General features: G+C 30.4%; 1 protein-coding gene across 2 annotated transcripts in view; it reads right to left on the bottom strand.

The window, feature by feature from the left end:
- Positions 1-247: 247 nt before the first annotated feature.
- The window catches only part of NCAM2 (neural cell adhesion molecule 2), a 557648-nt gene continuing 538182 nt past the window's right edge, over positions 248-19713 (bottom strand). For both annotated transcript variants that reach the window (XM_024239542.3, XM_063720864.1), the window contains exons 17-18: positions 8902-9021; positions 248-5722 (exon numbers count right to left, since the gene is read on the bottom strand). In XM_024239542.3, coding sequence (XP_024095310.1) covers positions 5611-5722; positions 8902-9021 — 232 coding nt within the window. In that variant the 3' untranslated portion in view covers positions 248-5610. The remainder of the gene's footprint in view (positions 5723-8901; positions 9022-19713) is intronic.

Raw genomic sequence — 19713 nt, 5'->3', positions numbered from 1 at the left:
CTAGGGGGTCACATTTTGAGAACCACTGCTCTAAACCAACTGTTTATTCATTAATTCTCTGAGCTCTGCTCAGTGTAGAAGCCAAAAGATTGTAACTCATTGAGAGATAAGACGGCAGAAAGCATTCTCTTCTTTAGGATATCTAGATATATGTTTGGAAATTTCTTAACACAGAAGTATTTGAAAAGCCATAAGCTTGCTCACTGCAGAAGTGTTATTCAAAATAAACATAAAATGCAACACTTTATTAAAGTAAAAGTATCTTTACTATTAATATACAAATGGTGAAGTGTGACAAGTTTGATATACTGTAAGCCATACTTTCAATGTCTCTCATAAATACAAAACTTCAACATTTGCAGTATAATTTTTACAGTTTAGACATATATATACAGCATTTCATTGGGACATACCATATTGAAACAATAAGAAAACGTTGTGGTAGCTAACTTAAGAATATAGAATTTGAAAGGAATATATAAATTAAAGAAAATAAAAGATAGTATGTTTCAGTACATACTGAGCACAGCATACAGTTCACATACCAAAAAAGTTTTTTTTTTTTAAAAAAAACCTTTATTTCTAACTTCACATATTTCTAACAGGGTTTAGAGGCAAATGCTAAACCATGAATATTTCTTTAAGAGTTGGAACAAATAGGTTTGTTCTTAACAGTATCATTTCTTTTATAGTATGCATGTTGTTCTCTAAAAAAACTATTTGCAAAATTAAATCATAGATTCTATCTCTGTTAACTTTCTCCTCTGTGTTACACTGTTTTCTCCTTTGCATCAGTGTAATCGGCCATAATTTTTATCTAAGCAACGTTCCTAGTCCCTGGTCTAGCACTTCTCAAAGTCAGGTCCTTCTTAGCTATTCCAAATATAGCAATTCAGTTTGCCTTTCTAGATCCACTCATTTCTTTGTTTCTCTACTCTCCTGTGTCGGGTTGTGATTTGAAATTCTCCAGCAGTGATGGTTTTGCTTACTGTCTTCCATGGGAGGCTAAAAACAGATGCCAAAAGATACGTTTTCATTTCAGAAAAGAAAAAAAAATAAGTAGCAATATTTAAATTTACATGAGCAATAATTCTGAATGTTGTGTGGCCAGAATCTCAAAAATTGTATAAAATGAAAATTTAAAGAGGTAATACCAAATAATATATGTATGTTATAGATAAAATCCTAAATAAACTATTTTTCTAAGAATATTAAGTGTGTTATCAAATAAATATTTAGCATTATATATAATATAAAATTCTTTGCCTTTATATGAGAGGAAATAATTAATCTATTAGCGTTCTTGTATAATTGTAAATAGCTGCATCTACGGGGTAAATTCAATTTTTCAAAAAGGAAGGATGGGAGCTGGAAGAAAATTATGTTTGTTCAGCAACTACTATATGTGGGTCTTTTTATAAATTTCTCATTTGGACATATAATTGTTTCATCTTAAGACATTATTAAGTCCGTGAATAAAATACTTTCTTGAAAATTTTACCTTTTAAGATGAAGTATTTCATTTCTGCGACATCCATAATTTAATTTTAGCCTATGTTGATACATCCATATGCAATTTCAATGTGAGTGACTAAGTATTAATGCTTCAAAGGGTTAATAAACAGATGCAAATATTTTATCTCTAAAGATAAATAAATAATGCTAACAAACTTATTGTTAAAAATATATCCAGATACAAAGTTTGTGGAATAAGCACATTATGTGATTATGATTATGAGTATGAGTATGAAAAAACTTCATGGGGGATTTAAGTTGAATGTTTACCTTATATTCTGTGAAAAAGAACATTGTGAATCTCATAAATAATTCTAATATGCTATTCCAATATTTCCTAAATTAACTAATGGAAAATATTATTTCTACTACTTGAGCTGTACATATTTTCATCAGTGATAATCTTACTGCCAAAAATAAAGGTTGATTTATTATTCTAAATAAAATATATACATAAATGGAATAATGAAGACCCAAGAAACACCATAGTAATTTGCTTGATTTTCAAAAGTTATCTGTTGTCTTTGTCTTACAACTGGCAAAATTTAATTTCAACAATATCTAGAATGTATTTATTGTTTAGAAAAGCAATACAGAACAAATTAAGAATATTTCACGTGTGTGTATAAAAAGAATTGTTTCAACATGAATTAAAGTAAATTATACAGTATAGTTTATTATATTTAGATTTTATATTCAAGGTAAAATAGTTTGAATTGAACTTATTTACTGACTGTAAATAAGACAGCATCATTTGAGTATCTCAAATCTAAGCAAAATATACTAGTAATGATGTTAATTGTAGTTTTTTCTTTTAATAAAGCAGACTGTCATGCTAATTAAAAGGCACAGATACATCTTAATTATTTAAAATAAGAAGCATAAACAAAGGTATGATCATAAAGTTACAATTAATTCTTGGCACACAAATAAATAATTTGATTAATAAAATCTATTTATATAAATATTTAATTCAAAGACTAAGATCCATATGAAGTGTGCTGGATCAAATAGCCTTTGAAAAATGCTTTTATAGTTATTAATATTGAAAATAAAAGAAAACAAGAAACATTACATTAATGTTAGACATTAGTATCAATAGAATGGTAATGTCTTAGCCCACAAAAATAATAAATAAATCTTTAAAAATACAATTCTTAATTAAATTCCTTCGACAATCATTGTAAAATATATTGACACGTTAATTTGTGTCAAAATTCTGATATTACTCTTTCCTCTTATATGTTGCTGAATATAGATTGTCACTGCCTAATTGCACCTAACCTATCAAGAAATACCAAGTTTTAGGTGATATCTTTGCCTCTTGGTTTAAAATATCATAGGGTTCAAATTATTTTAACAGTACTTATATTCAGTCAATTCTTTTGACAGTTTATACTAATATTTAAGAGTACTCTCAGACAATAAAAATAACATTTATACGGTTATATGTATATGTTTAATCTAGAATAAGAATGAAACAGGTTATTTCAGTTCTACTCATATTTTACAATTTACTACAAGCCATCTTTTATTTTGAAATTTTTATAAATCATTTGGAGCATTCCATTGAAATATTAAAAAAAATACTTTATCACAGTATTGCCTTGCTTCAGCATGGCATGGATTTCAAGGACAAGAGGTAAGGACCACCCGGGCAACTGAAACAGTGCACTTGAAATAGTCTGAATATAATTAGCTTCAGATTATCTGTTAATTTCAGATCATTACTCCAAATGAGTGGCAGGAAATTTAACATCATATATATATATATATGTACGTATATATATATATGAAATATATGTCAATTTCTTTACAAGGAAAATCCAAATAAATGAGAGAAACAGAAATGTCAAATTGAGAAAACACAAAAATAGTTTGTTATTTATTATGATTTCTGCACTCTTGAAGTAAAGCACAAATATAACAATAGTAAACATGCGAAATGACTTTCTCAGTCATGGTAATTCTTTCCCCATCATTAGTTTAAAACCATGTGGCCCTATTTAGAAATAATTAGCATTCATGGCTATTGCTTCATGGACACTTTACTAAGCTTGTACACTTTGCACAAACAAACTAATTCAAGTATTTTGACTAGTTTTAGTACACTGGTACAAAACAAAACAAACAACAAAATAAAACACAGCAAAATAAAGCAAACTGGATGATCAGACAAACATAAACCAAATATGAACAGTCAAATCTGTCAAAGACCAGTTGGATAATCAAGTCAGTTAAAATGATCTAACTGCTTTGTTTGTTTAGACACTACTCAAATTCTTAGGTAGGCACAGGAATTCTGTTCTTTTCTTCAGAATATGCCACACAGGAGAGCAAGGAGAGATTCCCGCATTTAACCCTGCAATTTATGGCAAAGACACTGTGACGATTTGGTGCCTTCAAATGAAGATGGTCATATTCTGTCCTGCTGTAGCCAGAAAAGTGATGAATTTTATAAAATTACTTAGTTTGCTCTCCTTGGCTGAATTTCAAGCACTTTGTAAATAAAAATATTCATGAGTTGCCTTAATTTTACATTTAATAATCATCAGGTTATCTCTACAGAGAGACACAGCCAGAGCAGGCTTCTGCAATGTTAAAATTGCTCCAATATTCCTTTGGAACGCATTCCCTGTCCTGTCACTATTTGAGCTATAATACCACCTGAAACACCAAAGGTTCTGAATGTTACAGGGCCCAAGGTAACCTTTGGCTCTCAAGGTTAATAAACCTGCTCCCAAATGGTATGTATGTTTATAATCATAAATACTTTTTTAAACCTTACATGTAAGTTAAATCATGTGTCACTCTATTACCTCTGGGAGCTTGCATAGCTTGGAAGTAAAGAAGAATTTTATTCTGGTATAACCCTAACAAAAGATATTAGAAAGTTTGTGTTGAATACTTAAATAATTTCTTCAACCAAAGTTGTTTATCAAAATCTTAAAATGACTTCTAGCTAGAACATCCAGAATAGAACACATAGTGGCATTTAATTGTTTATCATTTACACTTTTATGGCACATTAAAATGTTAAATAATTTCTTCTTAATTTGGTCAACCTTAAAATTTTAATTTTCATTAGCCAATTACATTTAATGGTGAACCTATAACAGTGGTAAAATTAGTTCTTAAAGAATATATAAAACCACGGGCTAAAAATATATCTGATGATATGATTTGAAGTATTTGAACACTAAAGACTTGTTTTTGATAAATTATTTTAAAAATAAACGATAATCACATATTTATAAATATATCAAGACACCGTATTGATATTGTTCCCATTTCAATTTACTTTATTTGAAGCTGAGGGCAGAAATCAATATTATTTCACTTGCAATACACTTTTTTTTGTATAATCCATTGCGAATGAATAGGACATATATAAAGAGATGAGATTTAGAAAGTCTTTCTAATCTAATTTTATATACAACTAATATTCTTTCAGATGGGTAACAATTTTGATCTGGCACTTCAGTCTATGAAAAATCAATGTTGAAAATGCACTGAATCATAACTTGAAATGAGTTCTCCAAAGTTTTCAATTTTTAATACCTGCTAAAGATAACTGGCTCTTTGAAGCCTACGTTCCCTGAAATTCCCCTGATAAAATGATTAACCATTATTAAGTGCCTTCATCTTGAAGTTGAAAGCCACTTTAAGAATCTATTTGCCTGGAATAGGACTCATACACATGCAGGGCCTTCTTATACATGTAGCTCACGTTTTTTTCCTTAATCCCTATATTTGTTGGTGGTATTAAATATAGTTCTTAATAAATAGAGCACTTTAGCCACATAATAAATTCCAGTACTTCAGTCATAGAATCAGATTGAATACCAAAGTGTTGGTGCCAGTCAGTCTTGATATTGAAATTCTTAACAAAATTAACAACAACAGCAACAACAACAACAATAACAAAAGGGAATGGATCATGGGCAGGAGTATTTGATCATATGTATATGTGTACAAGCTATTCCAAGCTAGAAGTTTCCCAAGAAATTAAGGTCAATGGAATAGTTTTGGTCATAGGGTCACTGCAATCCAAATGCTCTTTGTAGTGTTGTTCAAGCCCCTGTAATGTTGTTGTTATGCTTTGCTGTCGTCTTCTTTTGATTGAATGATGTCGTTAGAAACTTTAATTTCTATAGCTTCTGGATTTAGAGCTTCTTTCCCATTTTCTTCCTTTAAAGGCAATTTTCTGGAAGATAAAAAATAATAAGCTTTATTTTCTGAGGTATTTAAGGAGATACACCCTAACATTTAAGTTACTGTTTTGTAAGGAAAATATGCTCCAATAATATGCTAATATTTTATATATGCTAAATGAGTTACTATTTTGTAGAGAAAACGTGCTACAATAATTAGAAAGGAAAAATTAAATTTATTAACATAATATAAAATAGATTTAAAAAGATCTAAAAGAGAGTAAAAACAATTACTTGGCCTTTTAAAAATGTAATGCAGAATGATGAATGAAACAATATATTTGTAGATTCAGATGCACCAAATTGTTCACTATAGGGTGGCTTAGATTTGGTAACTAGTTGTTGATCTCCAAAATATAATTACATGTTATGGAAGGTAAAATGCCAAAATATTTTTAAATGTCAATGATATGATTTATTAGCACTACATTTTCTCCGGTGAAAACGATTAATAATTGTTGCCATATTCTGTTACATAAAATTCAGAAACCAGGCTGGGCGTGGTGGCTCATGCTTGTAATCCTAGCACTTTGGGAGGCCAAGGCGGGTGGATCACTTGAGGTCAGGAGTTCAAGACCAGCCTGGCCAACACGGTGAAACCAGGTATCTACTAAAATTACAAAAATTAGACGGAAATCACTTGAACCGGGAGGTGGAGACTGCAGTGAGCTGAGATCATCCCATTGCACTTCAGCCTGGGTAACAGAGCGAGACTCCATCTCAAATAATAATAATAATAATAATTAAAATAAAATAAAATAAAATTCAGAAACTGAGTGAATTAACAATATTCCTTGGAACTTAATGCAAATGAACATATTTTAGGACTTGCTCACTTTTTAGTATTTATTGTATATGTTTTCTTTTGTCTCTTTTCACATTGTTTTTCTTGTCACTTTTATGTCACTTTGCAACACAGATTTTGAGTTGTTTGCAATTGTAACTTATGAAGCAATAATAACTTTATTTCTTAATATCAAGACAGCGTCACAAACCTTACTTCGATGCCAATGAATTGTGCTTTCTAGATTTTCCTAAAACTTGCAAATTCAATTGTTTACCATTGTGTACATGACATTTGGAGATGAGTTTTTCTCCCTTAACAACAAACTTTTCCCACATCAAGAAAATTAAGTTAGAAATAGTATTCCAGGCCAGGCGCCATGGCTCATGCCTCTAATCCCAGCACTTTGGGAGGCCAAGGCAGGCGGATCACATGAGGTCAGGAGTTCGAGACCAGCCTGACCAACATGGAGAAAGCCTGCCTTTACTAAAAATACAAAATTAGCTTGGTGTGGAACCATGTGCCTGTAATCCCAGCTATTCAGGAGGCTGAGACAGGAGAATCTGGGAGGTGGAGATTGAGGTGAGCTGAGATTGCGCCACTGCACTCCAGCCTGGGCAACAAGAGCGAAACTAGTCTCAAAAAGAAAAAAAAAAAAAAAGAAAGAAAGAAAGAAATAGTATTCCAATCCATCTCTGTGACTTTAACCTTACCATGTTATAATGGAGTGAAAGTGCATCTGGGATTTATTTGTAATTTATTTTATATTTTTCAATGAGAAGGGTAAAACATATTCTGCAGATCAAAGCTATCAGAACTAATCAAAGTAAGTAATAGGCAAAAACTAGTAATATCCATTGCTGGGAATGAAAAAAGCATTAAAAAACATTGTACCAATGAGAGCAGGCTATTTTATATATGTTATAAATAGTGCAGTCTTAGTTATTCCTTTTTAGCATTCACAAGTACTGAAAATATTGACAATACAAGGTCATAAAAGCAATGTGTCACCTCAAGCATCAAACTGCAGAGAAAGAGTTCTGATTAGAGTTCTGATAGTAAGTGAGCATAATACTTAATATATCTCTTACTCATGAAATATATATTAAGTTTTTAATGACCCAGTGCTTTCACCAAATTGATAGTTTGTTTCTGGGTATAGAATTTCTCACCACTTATGTACAGGTAAAATATGTTTAAGATTACTGTTAATCATATAATTTTATATTGATGATTTATTTTCTATAATTGTGACATAGTTATTAAATTACCCTTTTTTCCCAAAATATAGCCCAGTCCAAGAGCATATTCTTAACTAGTTTTCATGTTCACCTCTTATTTCTAAAGTGGAGAATGTAGAACCCACATCTAATACAGTTAATTTGAATTTACATTGTAATAATCTCTAAATGCAATCACTAAAATTGGCCCGAGGATATATATTACATTTTTTTCTATAGAGTAGTACTTTGCACTTGTGTAAATATTAATTATTTCAGCCCCTTGTGGGCAGATAGAGGGAATTTATGAAAATAAAATCATTTTCTTCATCTGTGACAACATTTTGTCTTTGATTTAGAATGAGAAACCTAAATCAGTTTACTCTGTAAGAAAATATTAGGTGTTATAAAAATAAATATTTGTTCTGAAAAATAATAAAATTAAAAAGTTATTTTGGTGCACAGTAAAGAAGTGTGTGATCACCATGGTTTTGTTAGTATCACATACATCCAATAGAATACTACTATTACTACTTTGTAATAATACCTTTGCTTTGAATTATTCTAATTGTCCTGTGCATGAATCTAGGCATATATTCATCTTTTCAGATTTTGTTATCTACTATAGTTTTAATAGAGCTATTAGAGATGCAAAATAAATAACATCAAGAATGGAAACCAAGCATCATGTACTACATAGATATTGCAATGATAAACACTTTAATATTATTTTCTCCTCTGTACAAACATTATTTCTTTTAAAATAGCCTTGCGTATATTTCACTGATGTTTGTATACAAAGCGATGACAAATCTCCTGACATATCTTTATTTCAGTAAATATAATTATTTTATTTTGAAAGCGAAAACAACACTATCTTAAAAAGAAAGACTATTGTTGAAAATCTCAACTCTGTAAGATACTTATCTTTCTATACTGTTGCATTAAATTATAGATATATGGTTTAACCAACTTTCTCTGACATTCATACAAAGTTTTCATGAAAAATGTCTCAGTAGAAAATGGATTTTAGATATTCACATGTACTTTCATCGAAAAAGTAAAAGCACAAAATAATTAATATTTAAATATGTAGTACAACAATAATAATGTGTTATCATTTTGCCAACACCCATTTGAACATAAGTAAGCACTCCAAGCCACATACTCAGGTTCTGTTAGCGGTGTGGTTTCATTTGGCTCATTTACTGGGCTCCCATCTTCGTGATTAGTAATTCTTTCGTCCTCTGTTCTCATCTCCACTATTGGTTCTTTTGATCCATCTTTCCTAGAAACATAAAGAGAAACATCTCACCTGTGTAATGTAAAAATGGATGCATTATGGAACAAACAGAGTTTAAAATCACCCAATTCTACCTTCCTCCAAATAAATCCAACTTGGTTAATTTAAGAAAACCACTGAGAAATGCTTTTCCATTTAAATTTATCTCACCATATATTATCACCCAGAAAAAAAGAAAGAAATTCCATTCTTTCTAGATGTCTTTTTCTCATCAAAATTCTATCAATTATTTTGCAAAATTGGTACACATTTTAAATCCTATTGTACACTTTCTATTTGAAAAAAATGAAAATATTTTAATAAAATGTATAGCATCAAGTAGCTTTCTTTCCCCTAAGTAGCCACATTTTAAAATATCAAAATATTTTAAAACTTTTTAAAATAATAAAAAAGAAACATATTTTACAATTTTTAAACATTTGAAATACTTCATAAATGTTGCTTTTATTTCGAAATTTAGAAGAAGAAACTTGTATGTGTTGTTTTCTTTTAAATATGTCTATCAATTTGTATGAAAGATCTTAACTGTAAAATGATTATGGACTTCTAACATATTCAAGTTTTTCAAGAAAATAGTTTAAATAAAGTAATCTTTGTAGCATACATGTATACCTTTTCATTTATAACTTCATACTCCAATGTCATCTTTGTCAAATTTCAAATATATATGACAGTGAATGTAATTTTTCATAATTGATGAAAAATAGAAAACAATACAAAGTTTCATGCCTCATAACTGAACAACAACCAAAAAAGAATAACAAGGAAGTTATTTGGTGATGACAAGGAGTAAAGTGAGATAGAACACTTGGGAATGAGGTACTTCTAATAAAGATTTAAATAGGTATAGAAAAAAAAAAACTAAAGAAGGGTTGGGGTCTTCAATTTGTATTCATTCAACAGTCTTCATATAAATGTGTACAGTAACACTACTTATAAATTGCCAAAAATTGTAATCAACTTGTCTTCCAATATGTGAATGGATAGTAGGTAATGGATAAATGCGCTGTGGTCCTTCAGAAAAATTGAAAATTACTCATAATAAAAAAATAAATGAGCTACCTACCATGAAAATATATAGAAGAACTTTAAATATTGTTACTAAGGCAATTAAGGCAGTCTGAAATGACTAAATACTTTATAATTACAGCTATATGACATTCTGGAAATGACAAATCCATAATGACAATAATAAAGTCAGTAGTTGCCAGGGACTAGAGGAAGGGTGGGGCATTTAGAACATTCAGGGCAGGGAAACTGTTATATTTCTTATCATAATGGTGGATATCGGACATTAAAAGTTTCTCTTAAGAAGCATGTAAACTAGGATTACGCACACAAAAAAGCAGGCAAACAACAAATCTACTATGGTCCAAAGATTGAACAGACTCTACAAATGCTAAGACTTAATAGAAAAAAATTACTAAGGCTATAAAACTCTTTTGATCAGATCACAGTTACATATTGTTGCTCTTATCTGAGTAGGTAGGTACCTCACATACACATGCATCATAATTTGAAGAATGGGTGTTGATAAGAATAGAAGAAAATCCAGAAGTGAATACACTTTTTTAGCTCTGAAAATCAGATGTCTCTAAGGGACAGTGATTCAGACCGATTTAGCAACATTCTCTGATCAGGGGCCCTAAGTAAGTAAGATCTATAGAGTTAGTAAAGATGGATGAAGAGCCCACCACCACTGGATCTTAATGTTGTTTGGTCTGTTTGTCTGTGTGTTAGTTTTTTGTTATTCTTCAATTGATTCTTTTAAAAATTTCTGCATGATGCCAGTGTTTGTGATGACATACAGGATTATACTATTTGTGGAAATGTGGCTATTGATGATTCTTAGCAAGAAAAAGATTAACAATATTAACAATTGGTACAATTGGCACAATGCAGAGAGAAGAAAGGACTAGTGAATTCTGATTTTAATTGTTTTCCTTACTAAAAATTAATATGCAAATATATTTAAATTAAAAACAATGAAATAAATATTACTGAAAGGAAATTAAAGATTAACAAGAGAAAATGGCTAGTAGCCTTTACAATTCTTATTTTTGTTTTTGGTGATCTTTTTAATTTTAATTTTTGTTACATTAATTTTTTTCCAAAGACATTCTACACAGATATCAGCACATATGAATGAAATGCATATAGTTATTTTTACACAAATGATAATATACTAACTGTATATAATTAAGCCTTTTGAACTAACACTGAGTTTTAGCTATAATCTATAAAAGAATATTTAGAGCTGTCTCTTATTTTTTCATGTTGCACACTATGCTGTTGTATGTATGTACCGCCATATATTTAACCAGTCACCAACTGACAAACATTTAGGTTATTTTAAACTTTTTTATTATAATAAATACCTTAAAGTATTATCAAGTGAATATTTTACTTAACCTTAGTTGGCTATATTTGAAACACACATAATTTACATGTCGAATCTCCTATCCATTGTAAGTTATATATATATATGATAATATATATATATTATTTTTATTTGAGACGGAGTCTTGTTCTGTCGTCCAGGCTGGAGTGCAGTGGTGTGATCTCGGCTCACTGCAAGCTCCGCCTCCTGGGTTCACGCCATTCTCCTGCCTCAGGCTCTCAAGTAGCTGGGACTACAGGCGCCCGCCACCACGCCCAGCTAATTATTTTTTTCTAGTTTTTAGTAGAGACGGGGTTTCACCGCGTTAGCCACGATGGTCTTGCTCTCCTGACCATGTAAGTTATATTAAGTAATACCAGAATCATTATTGATATTGTCTGTAGAATTAAAAAGAGTAAATGAGGCAATTGTTTGTCAAAATAGTCACAAAATGTAATGTGGATAAGTTTTGCAATGTATAGACTGGTTAACATTAAGTAAATCCCTGCCATACTTTAGAATTTATTATTAAATAGGAATAATAACAAGCATGCATAATGTTTAAAGGGAGGGTCCCAGAACTAAATTAGCTGGTTCTCCCACTAACTCATCGCACAAAACTCCCCATCCTTCGTTGCTTAGCTAATAAAACAAAGATGGTAATAGTACTAAACTAATTCCTGTAGGTTACTTGTAATAGCTAACGCATCTCCGCACTCAATCAGTGTTATCTGCATCACCACCGCCGCATGCAAGGAGAATTTACATTTGGAAATATATTACTGAAACTTTCAATTTTGAGAAATTTTTAAAAAATGAAAATGTCGACACTGAAAATAATTTATAAAATTCATTAACTTGCAGATGAAAATAGAAACTTTCATGTAATCAATAGCATCATAAAAATAAATATTTGCAATGAATACAAAATAAAATGATTATAGGACACACGATATAAGCAACAAGAGAGAAGGTTAAATAACTCTATGAAAGTGTGTAAAGAACATTAAAAGACAATTAAAACAAAGTAACCAAAAAAAGAAACAAGCTCAGACTCATATAGACAAATGCAAACCTTAAATAACATCAAAATAAAAACTTTTACTTATCATAATGTCAAAAAATAAATTGGTGATATTTAATATTTCAGAAGTTGTAAAGAAATGTGCGTTTTCTGCTTTTATTGCAGCCATGAATTGGAATAGACTTCTGCGGGCAATTTGCCAGCATTTTTCAGTTTTGGCCTTCCATTCTACATCTAGTATCTTACTGTATATTTACAAAATTTATATATACGGATGTTCAATACAGAACAGTCCATTATAAAAATATTGAAAGTTTCTTCTACAGTGTAACAATAAAGAAGCAGAGAAATACATTATTATATCTAACACTATCGAATACTACTCATTTATGAAAAGAATGAGGAAGAGATTTATGTGCTGAAATGGAACATTATTGCAGCTGCATTTCTATGTGACATAAATTTGCTAAAATTTATATACATATATGTAGTACATAGAAATATCTGTGTGTGTGAATGTGTGTGTGTATCCGAGGATATTATTTTTTACAAACTATAGACCACATGGAAAATTATTGAGAAGGAAAGAAAAAAATATTAATGCTTATGTATGAGGCAGCAAATAGGATCAGTATTGATTAAGGTCTTTGATTTCTACTTTTTACATTTCTTTGATTTTTGAGTGTTTAAATAAAATTATATACATTTTATTAAATTAAATTATAATTAAATAATCTATAATTTTATGAAATAAATTATATATAATTTTATTAAATTATATATTTTTATTAAAATTTTATTAAATTTTATTAAAATAATTATATATAATTTTATTAAATTAAATATAAAATTACATATAGATACTGCTTTTGAAACTAAAATATTTGGTTACTTACAGAAACACTAATATATGTTATGTTTTATTAACAGAGAGGGAGAGATTTCACACTAAAACTGTAAATGTCTAAATGCATTCTGCCCTGTCAAATGTCATCCAGTCTACCATAAAAGGTGATATTATTAAATTAAATATAAATTATATATGTTGGTACTGCTTTTGTAACTAAAATATTTGGTTACTTAAAGAAACACTAATACTATGTTATGTTTTATTAATATTAACACAGAGAGAGGGACAGTTTCCACATTAATGACAGTAAATGTCCATGCACTCTGCCCCTGTCAGATGTCATCTGGCATATCATGAGAGGTGATATTATTGATTAATTAATAAGCACACCCTGCCAGAATGTAAGGATTTCATGCAATTAATAAATCATGAAAACAGCTTTGAGAATGATTAGTTTGGAAAAGGGAAGAGTAAAAGGGTATACTGTGGTTACCTTAAAATACAAATATGGCTGTAAGGTTTTTAAAATATTGATGTATTCTGTTTTATTTCAGAATACATAATTAATAAAAAGTTTAATTCCACTATGTAGAATAACTTATTTGCAAATAATTGTAACTTAAATGGAATGGAAGGATATGCAAAAATAATACAAATAAAACACATCCCAAAACAAATTTAATATTGAAAATTTTGTGTTCCTTATACCTGCGTTGGACAGGAGGTATCGTCATGTGACTTCATATTCTCTTTACTTTCTCAGATTTTCTGATTGCTTGTGATTCAAGTTTGGGCCCATGTATATAGCTAAAATTGAGGAGCAAGTATTCATGTAATATGTCACTCACAATAACCATTGGATCCTACTGTCATGACAATTTTGTAAGGGGGGAATGAATGAAAAGGAGATTAGGACTGAATATCCAATAAGACCTCATTCATCTGTGTTTTTATGAATCGACCATGATATTTTCATTTTACATATTATGGAAAGGATGAAAATGATTCAAATATGCCAATTAGACAACAGCAAAATTTCACTCGTGTTTTGTAATCTGCGTGCCATTTGTTTACCAGGGTTTATAAATAACCTGCTGAAGTATACAACTTCTTTTTCTGGAATATTTGAAGTTATATAATTATATTTCTTATAGATTTTATTCCGTATATTCACTTTTCCCCAACATCTATGATTCTTCTTGTTTCTTCCTTATTATTTAGATTAGTGTAATTCAGTATAATAGCCATTCTTTCAGGTGATAAATGTGTGCTTGTCATGGAGTAATGACAAATATTTCTAGGCACACATGTGAATATGTCTACTAGAAGGTAAACCTTGTTTATTAATGTTTTTCTTTTTCTTTTAGTCTTTTGACTTTCCCACGTACATGTATTCACTATTACAAACTATTAACCATATACACTGTAATTTTTTAACATCAGGAAAACATTCTGCTATGATGCTCAGCAATTATAAACTAAAAAGAATGATTTTTAAATTCCATTTGTATAGACTTTATTTAGACCAGTTTTAATTTCATAGCAAAATTGAGAGGGAGATACAGAGATTTCTCATGTATCCCCTGCTCCCGCACATGCATGGCCTCCCCCATTAGCAACACCTCCCACCAGAGCGGTGCATTTGTTACAATCAATGAACCTACCTTGACACATCATTACCCCGAATGTATACTTTACATTAAGGTTCACTCTTGGGGTTGTACATTCTATGTGTTTGAAAATGTTTACCATGACCTTTTCCCACAATTACTTCATCATACAGAATAGTTTTACTGCCTCACAAATCTTCTGTGCTCCACCTACTTATTCCTCCCTTCTTTCCAACATGTGCAACCACTGATCTTTTTAGTGTCTTTTCCTTTTCTCAAAGCAAAACTGTATTTGTCATATAGTTGGAATTATAAAGTAGGTAGTCTTTTAAAATTGGCTTATTTCACTTAGTAATAATCATCTAAGTTTCCTCCGTGTCTCTTCATGGCTTGCTATCTCTTTCCTTTTTAGTGCTGAATAATACCCCATTGTTGGGATCTACCACAGTTTATTTATTCACCTACTGAAGGATGTCTTAATTGCTTACAAGTTTTGGCAGTTATGAAACAAGCTTCTGAAAACATCAGTGTGCAGGTTTTGGTGTAGACATACACTTTCAACTTCTTTGGGTAAATACTAAGGAGCTCAAATAATACATTTTAAGGTAACAGAATATTTATTTTCTTGAGAAGCTGCTAAATTGTCTTCCAAAGTGATTGTATCACTGCATTTCCATCAGCAATAAATGAGATGTCCTGTTGCTTCACATCTAGCATTTGGTGTTGTCAATGTTCTAGATGTTGACCATTTCAATAGGCTTGCAGTGGTATAGTAGCTCATTTTAATTTTCATTTCCCTGGTTCATAGGATTTGAAATATCTTTTCATAGGCTTGTTTACTATTTGTATATCTTCTTTAATTACATGTGTATTAAGTATTTTGGTCCACTTTCTAATTGGGCTCTTCTTTTTATTATATAGAATTTAAGAATTATTTGTATATTTCATATAATAGTCCTTTGTCAGATATGTTTTTTGCAAATATTTCCTCCCATTCTGTGTTGTATCTTTTCATTCACTTAACAGTGTCTTTTGCAGAGCATAAAATTTTTAATTTTAAAGAAGTCCAGCTTATCATGAGGTCAGGAGTTCGAGACCATCCTGGCTAACACGGTGAAACCTCATTTCTACTAAAAATACCAAAAACTAGCCGGACGTGGTGACACGTGCCTGTAATCCCAGCTACTCGGGAGGCTGAGGCAGGAGAATCACTTGAACCTGGGAGGTGGAGGTTGCAGTGAACTGAGATCAGGCCACTGCACTCTAGCCTGGGCAACAGAGCGAGACTCCATCTCAAAAAAAAAAAAATATTTCTTTCATGGATTGTGCTTTTGGTGTTGAATCCAAAAATTCACTACCAAAACCAAGGTCATCTAGATTATCTGCCATGTTTTATTCTAGTAGTTTCATAGTTTTTTGATTTACATTTAGGTCAATATTACATTTTGAGTTAATTTTTATGAAGTGCATAATGTCTGTGGCTAGATATATTTTTTTCTTATGGATTACAGTTGTTCCAGTACCATTTGTTGAAAATACCATCTTTTCACCATAGTACTGCCTTAACTATGTGTGACGTGTCAGTTCACTTGAGTATATTTATGTAGGTCTATTTCTGGGGTTTTTATTTGGTTCCATTAATTTATTTGTTTTTTCTTTGGGCAATATCACATTGTCTTGTTTACTGTAGCTTATAGTAAGTATTGAAGTTAGATAGTGTCAATCCTACAAATGTATACTTTCAATATTACTTTGGTTATTGTGGGTCTTTTTGCCTCTCTATGTAATAAACTTTAGAATCAATTTGTCAATATTCACATAATGACTTGTGATTTTGTTGGGATTACATTGACTCTACAGATCAAGTTGGAAGAGCTGACATCTTGTCCATATTGAGTCTTTCTATCCATGAACATGAAATAACACTCCATTTATTTCATTCTTCTTTTATTTTCTATCATCAGTTACATAGTTTTCTTCATATAGCTCTTGTACATATTTTATTAGATATATGCCTGAGTATTTAATTTGTGGGGTGCTAATTAAAAGAATAATTTTGTTTTTAACTTCAAATTTCACTTGTTTATTGCTGTTATATTTTTGATTTTTGCATACTAATTGATTTTTGCATATTAATCTTTTATCCTGCAACCTTGCTATAATCATTGATTATACCCAGGTGTTTTTTCAGACTTTTTCATAGACTATCTTGTCATCTGCAAACAAAGAGAGTTTTATTTCTTCCTTCCCAATCAATATGCCTTGTATTTCCTTTCTTTGTCTTATGGTTTTCGCTAGTTCTTCCAGTACAATGTTGAAAAGAATTAGTGAGAGAGCACATAGTGGGGACAGCTTCTAGTTACTCACTAAGATGTAAAGAATGATGTAAGCTGCAGTTTTTTAGATATACTTTAAGTTAAGGAAGGTCCACCCCTCATTCTTATTGAAAGATTTTATTATGAATGGGTATCAAATTTTGTGAAATAATTTATGTATATATTAATATGATTTTATGATTATTGTTCTTTATTATCTTGAAGTGTTGGATTTACATAGATTTTTTAATGTTGAACCAGACTTGCATACCTGGGATAAATCCCACATGGGTGTGATATATAGTTTATTTATAAATTGTTGGATTTGACTTGCTAATATTTTGTAAATGGTGTTTGCGTCTATATTTAGAAAGATATTGGCCTGTGGTTTTCTTGTCATATCTTTGTCTGGTTTTGGCATTTCAGTAATGCTGCCTTCATAGAATGAGAAAGTATTCTCTCTTTTGCTATCTTTTGATATAGCATGTAGATAATTGACGTTTGGTAGAATTCACCAGTGAACCTGTCTGGGCTTGGTGCTTTCTGTCTGGGGAGACTATTAATTATTAATTCAATTTGTTTGATGGATATAAAGGTCTGTTCAGATTGCTTCTTTCTTTGTGACATTTAGCTGATTGAACCTTTTGAGGAATTTCTCTATTTCACTTTGGTTATCAAATTATTGGCATAAAGTTGCTCATGGTATTACTTTATTATCTTTTGAATGACAATGCTGTCTATAGTAGTTATTCCTTCTTTATTTCTTAAATTCTTGTGTTTTTTTCTCTCTCTATCTCTGTCTTCTTTTATTTTTCTGAGTTAGCTTAGGTATCAACTTAGCAATTTTGTTAATCTTTTAAAAGAACCAGCTTTCAGTTTTAATTTTCTCTATTGATTTTGTTTTGAAATGTATTTACTTCTCCTACAATGTTTATTATTTGTTTTCTTCTGCTTACTTTGAACTTAATCTGCTCTCCTTTTCTCAGTTTCCTGAGGTAGAAATCTAGATAATTCACTTTAAATCTTTCTTATATTCTAACATATGTATTCAAGGAAATCTCCCTCTAAACATTGGTTTCACTTCATCCCCCAAATTTTGATTTGTTGTGTTTTCATTTTCATTTAGTTTAAAATATTTAAAAATTTCTTTTGATATTTTTTCTTGGACCTATGTGTTACTTAAATGTACATTGTTTAATCTTCAAGCATTTGGAGTATTTTCTAGCTTTCTTTTACTGACTTGTAGTACAATTCCATTGTGGTATGAGAGCAGACATGGTATGATTCCTATTTATAAAATGCTTTAAAGTGTGTCATATGACTTAGGTTGTGATCTATCTTGGTGCATATTCTAGGCAAGCTTGAGAAGTGTATGTATTCTGCTGTTATTGGATTAATTAGTCTATAGATGACATATATAGTTGATTGAAGTTGATTGGTTAAGCAATGTGCTTACTGATTTTATTTTTTTCTCCTTTTTCCAAAATTTTCCCTTTTTTCTTACTTTTTTCTTTTTATCTTTGTATTCTCCCCCCACCCTCCTTTTTTTTTTTTTTTTTTTGTTACAGAGTTTCGCTCTTGTTGCCTAGGCTGGAGTGCAATGTCACGATCTCAGCTCACAGCAACCTCTGCCTACTGGGTTCATGTATTCCATTTTTTTTTTCTGCTTGTTGAATTAGTTCCTTATAGGGCAGCGTTAAAGTCTCCAGCTATAAAAGTGGATACCCGTATTTCTCATTAAGTTGTATTAATTTTTGCCTCACATATTTTTATGCTTTGTTGTTAAATATATACATGTTAAAGATCACTATATTTTCCTTGAGAAATGACCCCATTATGATTAGGTAATACCCGTTTAGAAACCTGATAACTTTCCTTGCTCTGAAGTCTACTGCATCTGGCATCAATATTTCCACTCCTGCTTTCATTTGATTCGTGTTAGCATAGTATGTCTTTTTCTATCTATTTATCTTTAATTCACATGTGTCATTACTCTTATTGTGTTTTTTTTTGTGTGTGTGTGGGTGTGAACAATATCCGGTTGGGTCTTTTTTTTTTTTTTTTTTTTAAATTTACTCTGACAGTCTCTACCTTTCAATTGATCTATTTAGATAATTATAATTTTAAGGTAATTACTGATACAATGGATTAACATCTACTATATTTGTAACTATTTTATTTGTTGCCCTTATTCTTTATTTCAGTTTTTGTCTTTCACTATTTTTCTGTCTTTGGTGATTTCAATTGAGCATTTAATATGATTTAATTTTCTTTCCTTAGCATATCAGATATCCTTTTTTAACTTTATTTGTTTTTCAAGAATTTTCAATATACGTTTACAATGAACTGAATGAAGTCAATTTTCAAATAACACTGTACTGCTTAATGGGTAGCAAGAGTTCTTTATGATAAGTTATTTCTAAGTCTTTCTTCTCATCCCTTATATATTCTTACCATTCATTTATCTTATACATAGTATATATACATAATATAAAATA

This window comes from Pongo abelii, chromosome 22 (genome assembly GCF_028885655.2).
Source record: "Pongo abelii isolate AG06213 chromosome 22, NHGRI_mPonAbe1-v2.0_pri, whole genome shotgun sequence".
Lineage (NCBI taxonomy): Eukaryota > Metazoa > Chordata > Mammalia > Primates > Hominidae > Pongo > Pongo abelii.
This window is presented reverse-complemented; position numbering and strand designations above follow the sequence as displayed.